The sequence below is a fragment of the Astyanax mexicanus genome, chromosome 11, assembly GCF_023375975.1.
Source record: "Astyanax mexicanus isolate ESR-SI-001 chromosome 11, AstMex3_surface, whole genome shotgun sequence".
NCBI classification, from domain to species: Eukaryota; Metazoa; Chordata; class Actinopteri; order Characiformes; family Acestrorhamphidae; genus Astyanax; species Astyanax mexicanus.
In genome coordinates, this window is record NC_064418.1 from 7,546,421 (window position 1) to 7,558,900 (window position 12,480).

Consider the following 12,480-nt stretch of genomic DNA (forward strand, 5'->3'; position numbering starts at 1 on the left):
GACCTAAAAGAGGAGCTGACAAAAACGGAGAATAAAAACCACACCAAAACAGCCTAGGGTTCAAAGGGTTAAAGTTTTGAAGTAATAATCATGAGTAATGAAGTATAGCCAGTTTGTTAAGGTCTTGTTTTAAGTGACTGTAAATTCTCTTTTCTTTGCTGCCAAGTTCTGTGACGAGGCTTTGAGTTAGAGGGTCAGATTCATAAAACTCTTTTTATGAACGTTTATAAAGATAGCTTGGTGGAGATCTATGTATTATATCATGTTGTGGGTTTTTTAAATACACATACTGCTGTGTATATATAAGTGCATCTCAAAAAAATATAATATAATTGAAAAGTTACTTTATTACAGTAATTTAGTTCAAAATGTGAAACTCATGTATTATATAGATGTACAGTATTACACACAGAGTGATCTATTTTTAGCGTTTATTTATTTTATCGTCGATGATTATGACTTACAGCCAATAAAAAAACAAACAAAATCAGTGTCTCAGAAAATTTGAATATTATATACAACCAATTCATACTTTTGGAAGTGCTCTGCTGATAACTTTTATGGAGATGAGGATTTGATTTCATTTTCCAGCAGGACCAGGCACACCGTCCACACTGCCGAACATACCAATTGGTCTTATATAATATTCTAATTTTCTGAGACACTGATTTTTGGGTTTGTATCGGCTGTAAGCCATAATCATCAACAATAAAAAAAACAAACACTTTAAACAGATCACCCTGTGTGTAATACATCTATATCATATTTTCACATTTTAAGCTGAATTACTGAAAAATAAAGTAACTTGTCAATGTTATTCAATTTTTTTTATACCCCATAACATGTTTATGAGCTAATACATATTAATGACAAAAACTGCTGAGGTGCCAAAAAAACAAAAGTCACTAACATGCGTGCATGTGTGTAATATTGCACTAAAGTAAATAGAATGAATTCCATGTAATGGCACCTTGTTAAGAATTTGCTCGGATTTTTACATGAGACAAATGATGTGGCAAAAATCATATCGCCCAGCATCACACACATCACACAAGCATGATAGGCTAATCTATGTTTATGAATGTAGCAATTATGTTAGCACAATGTTCTTTTCTGTAAATGTCATGATTAATCTGGTAATACGTTCCTTTGGTGGAACCTGGTTTCATATAGATTTTCAGTTACAGGAAAAACTGTGTTTGTAGCAGGACTGAATCAAATCAGTTTCAGGAGGCAGGCTGTGTTATTTGTTGAGGGATTTCAGAAGGTTTTTATCAGGTTTGCTGTTCTCCAGACTGCATTAAATAAGAGACACGTCTATTTTGAACTTCTCCTCTGTTTCCATGCTGACTCATTCAGTATTTACACATTCACAGAGCTCTCTCTAGCTTTAATCATGGTATGTGCAGCACAGCAGGTGTGGTGGTAAACATGTTCCCATAAGGCTCTTAAGGATCTCTCCTGGAAGCTCTCTCCCTCCGCGTACTGTCCTCGTGCTAATGCTGATGACATTATTAAGTGGTGTTTCTGGCATTTGCAGATATTCAGAACTGCCGGGGTCTAGCGTTAGACTGGCTCTCGAGGAATATGTACTGGCTGAGTTCCGAGAATGAAGAGACCCAAATCAATGTTGCTCGACTGGATGGATCCCTTAAAACCTCCGTCATCCACGGGATTGATAAACCAAAGTGTCTGGCAGTGCATCCAGCCAAAGGGTAAGTAGTTCAAAATGTGCTTTGATTTTTAAGATGTCCAGCGGAAGAAACATGCTATAATATGTAATGACCTTTGGTGTGTGTGTGTGTGAGTGTGTGTGTGTGTGTGTGTTTATTTGACAAGTCAGGAAATGTTTACAGCACTATGTGAGATCTTGGCTGACTCTAGCCAGAATGTGGGATTCAAATCCCACACAATGACTGTGAAAGTGGGTGTTTTATATAGTGTTGTATTGTAGCTCTTTTTGGTAGTAAGTTGTAGAGATCAATGCCAAAATTGGTCATTTATTTAGATCAGGAGTTTGTGTGTACAGTTATTGTACCTTTTTCCCACAACAGTGGACCAACACCAGAAGATGTTATACACATGTCTCTCCAAACCATCACTGATCATCAGTAAATTTTACATTTCATTTGTAAATCAAGGGATCAGAGTCTGGAGGAAGAGTGGAGAGACACACAGTCCAAACTGCTTGAGGTCTAATGTGAAGTTTCTATAATCAGTGATGGTTTGGAGCATGATGTGGACCATGGCAGTTGAGTCATGATATGGACCATGGCAGTTGAACCATGGTGTGGACCATTGTGTCAGGACATGGTGTGGACCATGCTGTCAGGACATGGTTTGGACCATTGTGTCAGGCCATGGTGTGGACCATTGTGTCAGGCCATGGTGTGGACCATGGCAGTTGGGCCATGAAAGTTGGAATTGGGTTGAGACATAATCAGGGAGTCAGAATGGCTAGTGTTAGTGTCTGAGCTTTGGACATGTTTCTAAAGTGTATCTTCCTGCACTGAGGGTCTCATAGTCTCTTCTTTACTTCATCATCATCATCATCATTAACAATGGATTGACTGGTACTTTAAGAAAGACAAGAGATAACCACATGTCTCTTTAATGGCCGCTTAAGAAATATTCAACAGGTTTAATTGAAGATGGGGCTGACATCATAGTATACAACAAACTTAAGCCCAGGCTTGTTTAGTTTTGTTTAATATACATTGGTATTTATGATCTACCACCCTGCAGAATTTATAACTCAAGCTTAAACGTAACTTCAGAGAACATCTGCATGTTGGATCCTGGATATTTCTAAAGTCGTTTGGTTGCTAAATCTCCAAAACCTGGATGATTTGCCCTGATTTAGATAGTAGTACTATCTAAATCTCTTCTTGTCATACTACAGAAAGATATATTGGACAGATGGAAACACCATAAACGCAGCCAACATGGATGGCAGTAACAGGAAAGTTCTTCACCAGAATCAAAGAGAACCAGTGGGTAAGTACGTCTAGGTAGTATGTCTTAGTCATGCAGATCTCTCTCACTCACTTTCTTTCTCTTTCTGTGTGTTCAAATTGGTTTTCTGAGGATCATGGCCATGAACACAAACTGTATACTTGACTCGCTGCCAATAAATCTTAAACAGGCCCCTTCTTACCATACTTCCACCTCCAATATCCTTCAGTTGTCACGATCGATATTTATAATCTGTCAAACACTCCCCATGTCTGCTTCTAAAACAGTCTTTGATGCAGTCGCCTTGTGGACAAGTGATTTAGTATATCATGCGGAGGTCCCCAGAATTTTAAACCACAGCCGGCTGGTTCAAGCCTGGACCGCCGCACACACCCACGTGCACCTCCGTTTAGAGATTACAAACTCCCCTTTGATACAATCCCTGCCAACACCACTTCCCATGATGTGGAGAGCAGATATGGGTATGGTCCCTACAGGGTTTACCCTTAACCTTTCATTTCCTTCTCAGGCCTCTCAATAGACTTTCCCGCGAGCAAGCTCTACTGGATCAGCTCAGCTAATGGCACGATTAACAGGTGCAATCTGGATGGCAGTGGCTTTGAGGTGATTGAGACCATGAAGAGGGACTTAACCAAAGCCACAGCTCTGGCCGTTATGGGTAAGTGGAGCAGCTTTAAAAACACACTTTCAGAGTCAACAGTTGTATTTAACTCTAAATCATTTAGGGATTCAGCAGTTCAGTAGCTTAACAAACATAGCATTACACCACTATTGCGTTCATCATGCATGAATGATGGGTCATGATCAAGGTAGGCTGATCAACAGGTCTGGAGTTTTATGCACAGTGTTGGTTACTTTACTTAGAGTATCTCAAAAAGCTGCTTTCTGACAACAATTCTATTTTTCCTCTCAGATACTCTGAAAGTTCTTTGCCATGAGGTGCCACAGCACAAATGTTCAGTGACCAGTATGAGACTGTATGATAGCAGTAACACCAAATTGAACACATCTGCTCACTATTCACACTTGAGAGCTTACGTAACACTAACGAGTCACATGACACCTGGGAGAGAAAATGGCTAATTTGGCACAATTCTGTCGTTTTCGCTTAGGGGCATATTTTTGGCACTTTTTTCTCAAGGGTTTAGACATTAATTGCTGTGGTGTGTTTTTTTTTTCTTTAAAAAATACATAATTATTAAATGATGAGAATAGTGTTTGCAAACTTTTGACTGGTACAGTATTCATATCCCAGAATTTACGCCCACACCCAGCCAAGTATTGAAGTTTTTTTTTTTTTTTTATGCTAAATGTAATGTAATTTTAAAGTTAATGCTAACCACCCAAATTATGTGATTATGGATGACTGACTAAAACACATAAAGAAAATTATTGAGACAAAATTACTCTGTTGTAAATAGGCTTGTAAAACAACATCTGAACATCTTATCTTTTTACTCTGAACAATAGCACTTACTACCATTGCCTTAAATACCCCTGATCAGTACGTACATTCTTTGGCATCAATCTCAGACCTTTAATGCATAACAACATACTGAAAACATCTTCAACAAATCTTTTTCCCCTCATCTTTGAAACGTTCAGTAATCCAGTGCTCTACGATCCCGAGACCCCTTTGGAGTGTAGTCTGGTCTGGCAGGCATGATGGGAAAGAGTCACACGAGTGTGAGATATTTTTTTTGTGACCTCCAGCACGCTGAGATGTTTCCCCAAAACGAATAACGCTGAGATGTGGGAGAGGAGCAAAGCACATTACGAGAAACAAATGAGATTTAACTCCCATTTATATGCTCCACTGGAAGCAGCGCAGCAGCTCATCAAATGGAAAAGTAATTTTAGGCCTCCAAGTAAAGCACAACACACACTTCCCTACGTCAAAAAAATAAATAAAAATTGGGGGATAAAAAAAAAAACGAATATGAAAAAGCTGAATATGATTGATTTTTTTTTTTTTTTGATCCAGATGGAGCTGGATAATGAAGACTGGCTGTCTGGGTAGACGCCCAAGTGATGCTGAGCATCTGCTTTTAATCACACCATTCGCATTAGGCTGGGTTTAAGACTCAAATTATGATTCTTTCCATAAATGCCCAGAAACATTAACTCAAGGAATTAGAGAGAGCTCATGCAGAGGGAGCTCATTCATGGTGGCAGTGATCAGAGGGGAAAAGGGTGTCAACTTTTTTTTTTTTTTTTTGCTTTTTTCTCCTTTTTTCCTTTTTTTTTCTTTTTTTTTCTACCCAACATCTAATGAGTGTGGTAAATGCAGCAAGCGATGTCATTTTCACACTTTTTTTTTTTTTTTTTTTCCTTCAAACATGTTTACAGCTTATGCTCCCGGCTGTGTTTTGAGCTAATTTACTGGGACCTTTTTTTTGAGTGCACCTGAACCATTTAGAACCAAAAAAAACGTAAAAAGAGGCTTTCGCTCAAATCCGGCGGGTGCAGTTATTCTCTTCTTAGCTCGGAGCGACTAAAGAGATAGCCATTCAGTAAATAATTCATTAGTGCTCTATCATCTCCCTAAACCCCAGTATTAACTTATTACCGTGACATTCTGTACAGCTTTTGGGTTAATCTTGGGGAAGCCTCTATATTCATATTCTGTTTTACAGCAGAGAGCATAAGTGAACAAACAAGGCCGTGCGAGAAACTGACAGGCTTTAAAGTGTAATTCCGGCTCAGGCTAATAAATTCAGGAACCTAATAAGGGACTGACGGAGCCGCGGCGTGCTTACCCCACGGACTATTCTGAGTTTACGCATAGAGAAAATGATAAAAGTACACAGTGAATGTTAGTGAATGTTTAGCAGGTGCGCTGCTGCTGCTGTTGCTGCTGTTTTTATTTAAAGCCCAGTGTTGCTGGTTGCAGCAGTCCCAGACTGGGGCTCTAAGTTATTATTAAAAGTGAAGGGAAATGGAGGCCGCTAGAAAGACTAATGGCACACTTTCAAAGAAGTAACGGGCTGCAGCAAAACGGTGGTATCCATCACAATTAGTACATCTTTGTCACAGAGAGAAAACGCCTTCCTTTCCTTTCTTCAAGGGGTATCAGAGTCTGCTCAGGAGACACGTTTATGTTACATTCGCTGTTTGTGTAGCATCAGTATGAAGCAGGATTTTCAACAATGTAAAAACAAATTGATTACCATATATCTCAGGCTACAAGGTGCACTTAAAACCCTTTAATTTTCCCAAAAATCCCAAAAATGTGTGCATATGCGTGACAAGACAACCAGTAAAGCCACTGTAACACTGAAGTACAGTGTTCAAAGTGTGTTAAGAGTTTTCAGTGAAGTTTCTCCAGCACTAAGGCTGGGTGCAGCAGCATTAGCATTCGCCATTAACCACAGCGCTAGCTTTTTTTGCCGCCCAGAGGCGAGTATATTGAACTGTAGTCTGCGTGTTTGCCATGTTGAAAAAAAGCTATGTGGACCGCTAGCTGCATTTACGTCCCGCTAGCGCTGCGGTTAATGCTAATGTTGCTGCATCCAGCCTTAGTGCTGGAGAACTGAAAACTCACCCTTAGGCAAATTATTGGAATTCTAAGCTTACTGTAAATAAACAAAAGTGCTTTACTCACCCAAATAAACGTTTTTTCAGGGGAGAAATCTGCATAGATTAACGTCCTTTATACTTTAACTTTAAACAAGGGTGTTTTTTTTGTTTTGTTTTTTTTGTTTTTTTTTAAGAATTACAGTTTTTTGGTTTAGGTGCTTCCCCCAGCTTCCCCATTCAAAAAGAAAGGAAACATGGCGACACCCTTGCATTATGACAATAAGAGTTTCAGCATTCTTATTTATTTATTTACATTTTACAGTAACACTTTCACATTAATTTATATTATTTAGGAAGAGAATGTCTCAGATAATCATTAATTGAAACTAGTCGAGACATAAAAAATATCTAATGTCTCAGTTATTATTTAGAACATTTTTAAGCATTACAATGTCGTAATATGTAGTAATATTTCAATGTTTTTGGGATTATAAGGCGCACTATCAATGAACGTCTATTTTCTGGCATATTTTCATACATAAGGTGCACCGGATTATAAGGCACACTGTCAATTTTGGGAAAATTAAAAGATTTTAGTTTTATATTAATAAACAGTTTCAAGCTCTAACTATAATCAAGCTTTTGTTTAACCAAAGAAGAAACAAACCAAAAAAAACCTTTTTATCCCTTCATTTTTTTCTTATACTTATTATTAACCTTTACAACTGTTACAACTGTGCTGTATATTTAATGTGTGTAAAAGAACAGTAAAAAAAAAAAAAGTTCCTGTAGTGGATGCTTAAGTTATGTCTGAACATCCAGTTTACTAGCAGAACTAATGGCAGCTGTGTAGGGTTTTTCTTTTTTTTTCAGTGTGTCCCTGAATGTCCTCCTCCTCTATTTCCTCGCCAAACATCTCCTAGCATTTTATTTCCCTGCTCTGTAGCTGAGCATTCTCACCTTACACTAAATTACTGTATATGAACACCAGCGGAAGCTGGTGCACCCAGTCGCTTTCCACAGCGTGCTAATTGCTCTCGCGGAGGAATCTCAGCGTTTTAGCATATTTTCTCTCTGCGCTCAGGTTCATTTTGAGGTGATTGGAGATTCTTCTGCTGCTCGGGCGTTCTGGCAGATCGGCGGTGCATGCTGTAAATGGGTTCCGTGTCCGTTGCTTTAGTTTTATATCGGGAGCCGCGCCGCACCGATTTACAGCAGGCACCGGTGGCACGCTTTACATAGCCGCTACACCAGAAGGTGCACGAGGATAATGCACGTAGTTTGGCAAGCTTTTTGTAGTGGAAGTGTTTGTGGCAGATGGCTGTGGTTGGAAATTGAGGTGATTATTTGTTCTCCACAAGGCCGTTAGCAAGACCTTTGCTTGGCTGTTTTATTTATTTATTATTTTTTTTTTCAGTACCTGAGTGCTTGTTGGAGAGTTTTCTTTCCTTGCGAGTGTGTGCACAAGTGTGCATCCATGTGTGTGTGTGTGTGTATACGAGTGTGTGTGTGTGTGCTCACATGCGTCCACGTGTCCCTGTGTAGGTATGCCTGTGGGTGGAAGGATGGTCTTGCAGTCATATGAGTGGGAGTTTGAGTGGGCAGAATTTTGAGGGTTTTTCAAGTTAGTTTTTTGCTTTTCCTTTTTTCATAGTTTTTCATATTTGTCTTAATGTGTAGCAAAACTATAGAAAACTCATATCCACTTCTCTACCCTGTACCCTGCAGATATTCATTGCATACCTTAAGACTTGATAAAGGTGTCAGTTTATGGGCCAGATGTGGCCGTAAGCATGAAACATCCGGCCTGTGAGGTTGTTTGAACTATAATGAACGATAATGAAAAAAAAAAAAAAAAAAAGCTTCTCTGATGAGCTTTTGTTTACATCCCTCCCCTGTCTCTCTCTAGCTTTTGTTTCCACCCTTTCTCGTTTTTTCTGCCCGTTCTTAGGCTCCCTATCTCCTTATAAGGGCATTTTTTTTTTGTCCCAATACACTAGCCAGGGCAGCACTGGATAGTGTATTGGAGCACGACCCTGACGACACGGGTTCGATCCCACGTAAGAAGCGGTGTGTTTATTTATTTTTTTATTTTCTTTCTTCTTGGGTTTACCTGCTTTTTAAGATCAACAGCTCTGCAGCTGGGTTCAACAACCCTCTGGGCTGGAGAGCTACTAGTCTGTAACACTCCATCCCATTGCACTTCATTTTCCAAAACAGAGTTGTTGTTTTTTTTTTTTTGTACGTAATAGCGTGGAACTGTGCTTCAGCACCACTTAACCAAACCGTGGTAGCAGTAGTGTATCATTTTTAGGTATAGTGTGGTTTTGCTTAAAGCAGCAGTCCCTTAGATATTTTCTTTAAAATTATATGGATTAGTATTGCCGAGTTGGAAATACATTAACATTTAGTAATGTTTAATAATACAGTAACTACTGTCAGTTAATAAAAAAAAAATTATTATTTTAAAATCAGCACCCCGTCTCCAAAATTCTGTGTCACTACATATGTAACTGTGACTGAGAAGTAAGTAAGTTTTTAAGTAAGTTAAAGCAGATTATCTCCACTTTTATCAAGAAGATGCTGTGCACGTGCTTCCCGAGAGAGGGTGCTTTGCATGGCGGGGGTACTGAATTTGACATAACACCGGAAAGCCCACTGAGTAATGCAGTGGTAATCACATAAGCGTCCTCACGGATTGTTTAAATTATTTTCTTTTTACATCACATAGGAATATCTACTAACTATGCTATGCTTGTAAAAAAATATCAGGTCTGGAATGTTTAGGAAAATGCCATCAAGAACCATCAACTAAAGACTGAAAAGAAAATGCAAATTCGTTAAAATAACGATGAACAGATTAATAAATGCAGCTCTTTTCTGGCCAAAGCATTCTGCAAGGTTGTAATTCTACTGTAACATTCAGAGAAGCACATTTTCTGCTGCTCCTTTTTCATGTTTGAGCAGCTGTGAGCAGCTGTAAGAGCTCAACACGATGAAATGGATTTTCTATGTATGTAAACCTTCTTTCAGCACATATATTCAAGACCTGAAACATGGTTTCAGCCTCTATACATACAAGTTCTCAAAGGGAATGTTCTAAAAACCTGGTTTGAAACATGTACTGCTCATTTAACCCTTGTGTGGTGTTCGGGTCTGTGGGACCCGTTTTCATTTTTCATCAAATAATACTAAAAAAATATTTTTTCTAACTCAAACTCATTGGCATTGGCACATTTTTTGTGAAAAACATATATCAAAACACATTTTCGATAAACACACACTGTACACCCCCCCCCCACACACACACACACACATTTATATTACATACAGAATGTTTGGCCAAGGGCCAATAAACATTGCTTCTTTTGTAAATTTGAAACTAAACAAAATTTCTACTCATATCTTGAGTTAAATTCATTTTCTTTTACATTTTATTTAAAAACGAATAAAAAAAGAGTAGCACTTTTTAAAAGAAATGTAACATAAGAAAGGTAAAGGGTAAATATTAACCATGTAAGCTGTTTATATTGCTTGCAATTTAGGTGAAGCAAGCATGTGTAAAGAATTTTAATGTAAAATTGCTTCATTTTGCTGAATTAAATACAAGTAACAAAGTAAACGAGTAACAAAAAATATGAACACCACACAAGGGTTAAGCAGAGCAATGCAAAATTGGACAGTAATAAAACTAAATAAACATTTATTTATCCGTCGCAAATCATATAAACGTTACAGTTTGTTGCATTGTTTAAAAATTTTAAGAACATCATTTCTTATATTCACAGTGTAAGTATAAATTTAACTGGGTGAATCTTAAACTCTAGGTGGTAAGCAAATTAGCAACATGCCACGCTAAGCTTAGCTCAAGCCGATTGGCGTCTGACTATGGCGAGTGCAAACGTGTGGGCGGCACGCAGGAGCTACTGTAGATGAAGCGCCTGCATCTTTCTTTTTTCAGCCAAAACATTCAACAAGGTTGTAATTCCACTGTGAGGGGAACATTCATTGAGGCACATTTTGTGCTGCGCCTTTTCATGTTGGAGCATCTGGCCGTGAGAGCTGAACAAGCTGAAAAGGATTTATTCTGCGGGGAAACCTTCTTTCAGCACGTGTTCAAGACCACTGCCACAGTCGCTCCTCTATACTAGTTGATGTTCTTAAAGGAACATCTATGTTCTAATAACATGGCTGGGAGCATCTACCGTTATTATTATTTTTTTTTTAGTGCAACACAAAACAGGTTTCAGTTTCCAACCCAAAAAAAGGTTCCTAGAACTAATATATAAGATTCTTAGATGGTTGATTGAGATTCACACTGAGAGCTCTCTCTCTCTCTCTTTTAATGTTAACCCTCCTGTTACCTTCTTTTTTTATTTATTTACTAACATTTTTTATGCTTAGGGTCAATTTGACCTCAGAAATTTTACCCTCCAGGAAATGATTATATAATAATTTAAATTCTTACCCAGGTTTATCTCACATGCTATATTTGCTTGTACAATGGACATGATGCATTTTTTTTTTTTTTTTTTTTTCAAATGTTTTGTTGAACATAGCACTTATTAAGAGTTTTTAATCAGAATAGACTATAAACAAGCCAAAAGAATTGGTTTATAAGCTTAGCCCCGCCCACTGCACTGGAAACAAACAGCACTTAAACCAAAGATGCAAATTAAATGTTGACTAATTTTGACTAATTGTATGTGATATAGAACAGTCTTTTTTTCATGTATAATTTTGTGTTTAGGAATGGATTGTGAAAAAAAAAGTCAATATCAATTCAAACAATATTTAGGACAGGCTTCCAAACCAATGGACATAATAAAAAAAAAACTGTTACTTATTTTAGTTAATTGGATTTAATGTTAATATAGGTTTTATATTATAATATTTAATTCTTATCTGTGTGTATTGCAGACAGAAACCAGCATTATTATTATTATTATTATTATTATTATTATTATTATTTATTTATTTATTTATTTATTTATTTATTTATTTATTCATTATTATTTATACATACATTTTTTAAACACATAATTAAGGTCTGAAAGGGTTAAATAGCCATTAAAAAAAAAAAAATCTTACATCCCCCCCCAATACAACCAGAATACATGTAATGTGACTATGGAGAAATATGCACATCACTCAGGAACCTCTAGTAACTGTGCTCTGCTAATCAGGTCTGGAATGTGTAGGAAAATACCATTAATTATCAAGAACAATCAACTCAAGAAAGTTAAAAAAGAGCAATTCTGAGCATCTTAATCTAAAATATCTAAGCAAATAATAAGCGACATGCCATGCTAAGCGCAGCTTAAGCTGATTGGCGTCTGACTATGGTGAGTGCAGATGTAACATTGAAAATAGAGATCTATGAGGAGTTTAGATGTGTGGGAGCCACACAGGAACTACAAAAAGCACTTGTAGTGTCTTTCCAATCTGAAACAGTGTTTTCCTTTCCTGTCTTCTCTGTTCTTTGGGAGGGTTGGGATTAAGCTTTAAATGTTTAAACACAGCCTAAGTGAAACAAATTAGAACACTTAGCCCTTTCTGGTGGGTGTAGTCAAGTGTAGACAAAATGTCTAAATAATGCTATTAGTGTCTCAGCACGACTATTCCTGCAACAAATAATATTTTCATTCTAAAACAGAGTGGTCTGGTGGGTTTGTTGAATTTAAATATGCATTACATTTAAAAAAATGAAAAAAAAAATAATAAAAACAGTTTACTTAAAAACACAGAGCACATTATTTTACACAGCAATTTACAATGTATTTACATTAACCTGGATTAAAAGTACTTCCATGTGTTCAGTGTAATGACACATTCTCACCAGAGAGGTCTCCAAATCCCCAAATCCTAGGACTTAAGGATTGTTGCTTTAATGACAATATTAAATACACTCATCATTGATACACTCAACTACATCTGGTGGAATTGGTAGTAATGTTTTTTTTTTCTGTTGTTTTCTATAAGTAT

The 12,480-nt window shown here is 37.3% G+C and overlaps 1 protein-coding gene across 5 annotated transcripts in view; it reads left to right on the forward strand.

The window, feature by feature from the left end:
* lrp1bb (low density lipoprotein receptor-related protein 1Bb) overlaps positions 1-12,480 on the forward strand; it is a 503,881-nt gene that overhangs the window by 317,013 nt on the left and 174,388 nt on the right. For all 5 annotated transcript variants that reach the window (XR_007441266.1, XM_049485229.1, XM_049485230.1 and 2 more), the window contains 3 exons: positions 1,541-1,715; positions 2,903-2,997; positions 3,485-3,634. Coding sequence is in view for 4 of the 5 variants with exons in the window: in XM_049485229.1 (XP_049341186.1) it covers positions 1,541-1,715; positions 2,903-2,997; positions 3,485-3,634 (420 nt within the window). In the remaining variant the exon portion in view is untranslated. The remainder of the gene's footprint in view (positions 1-1,540; positions 1,716-2,902; positions 2,998-3,484; positions 3,635-12,480) is intronic.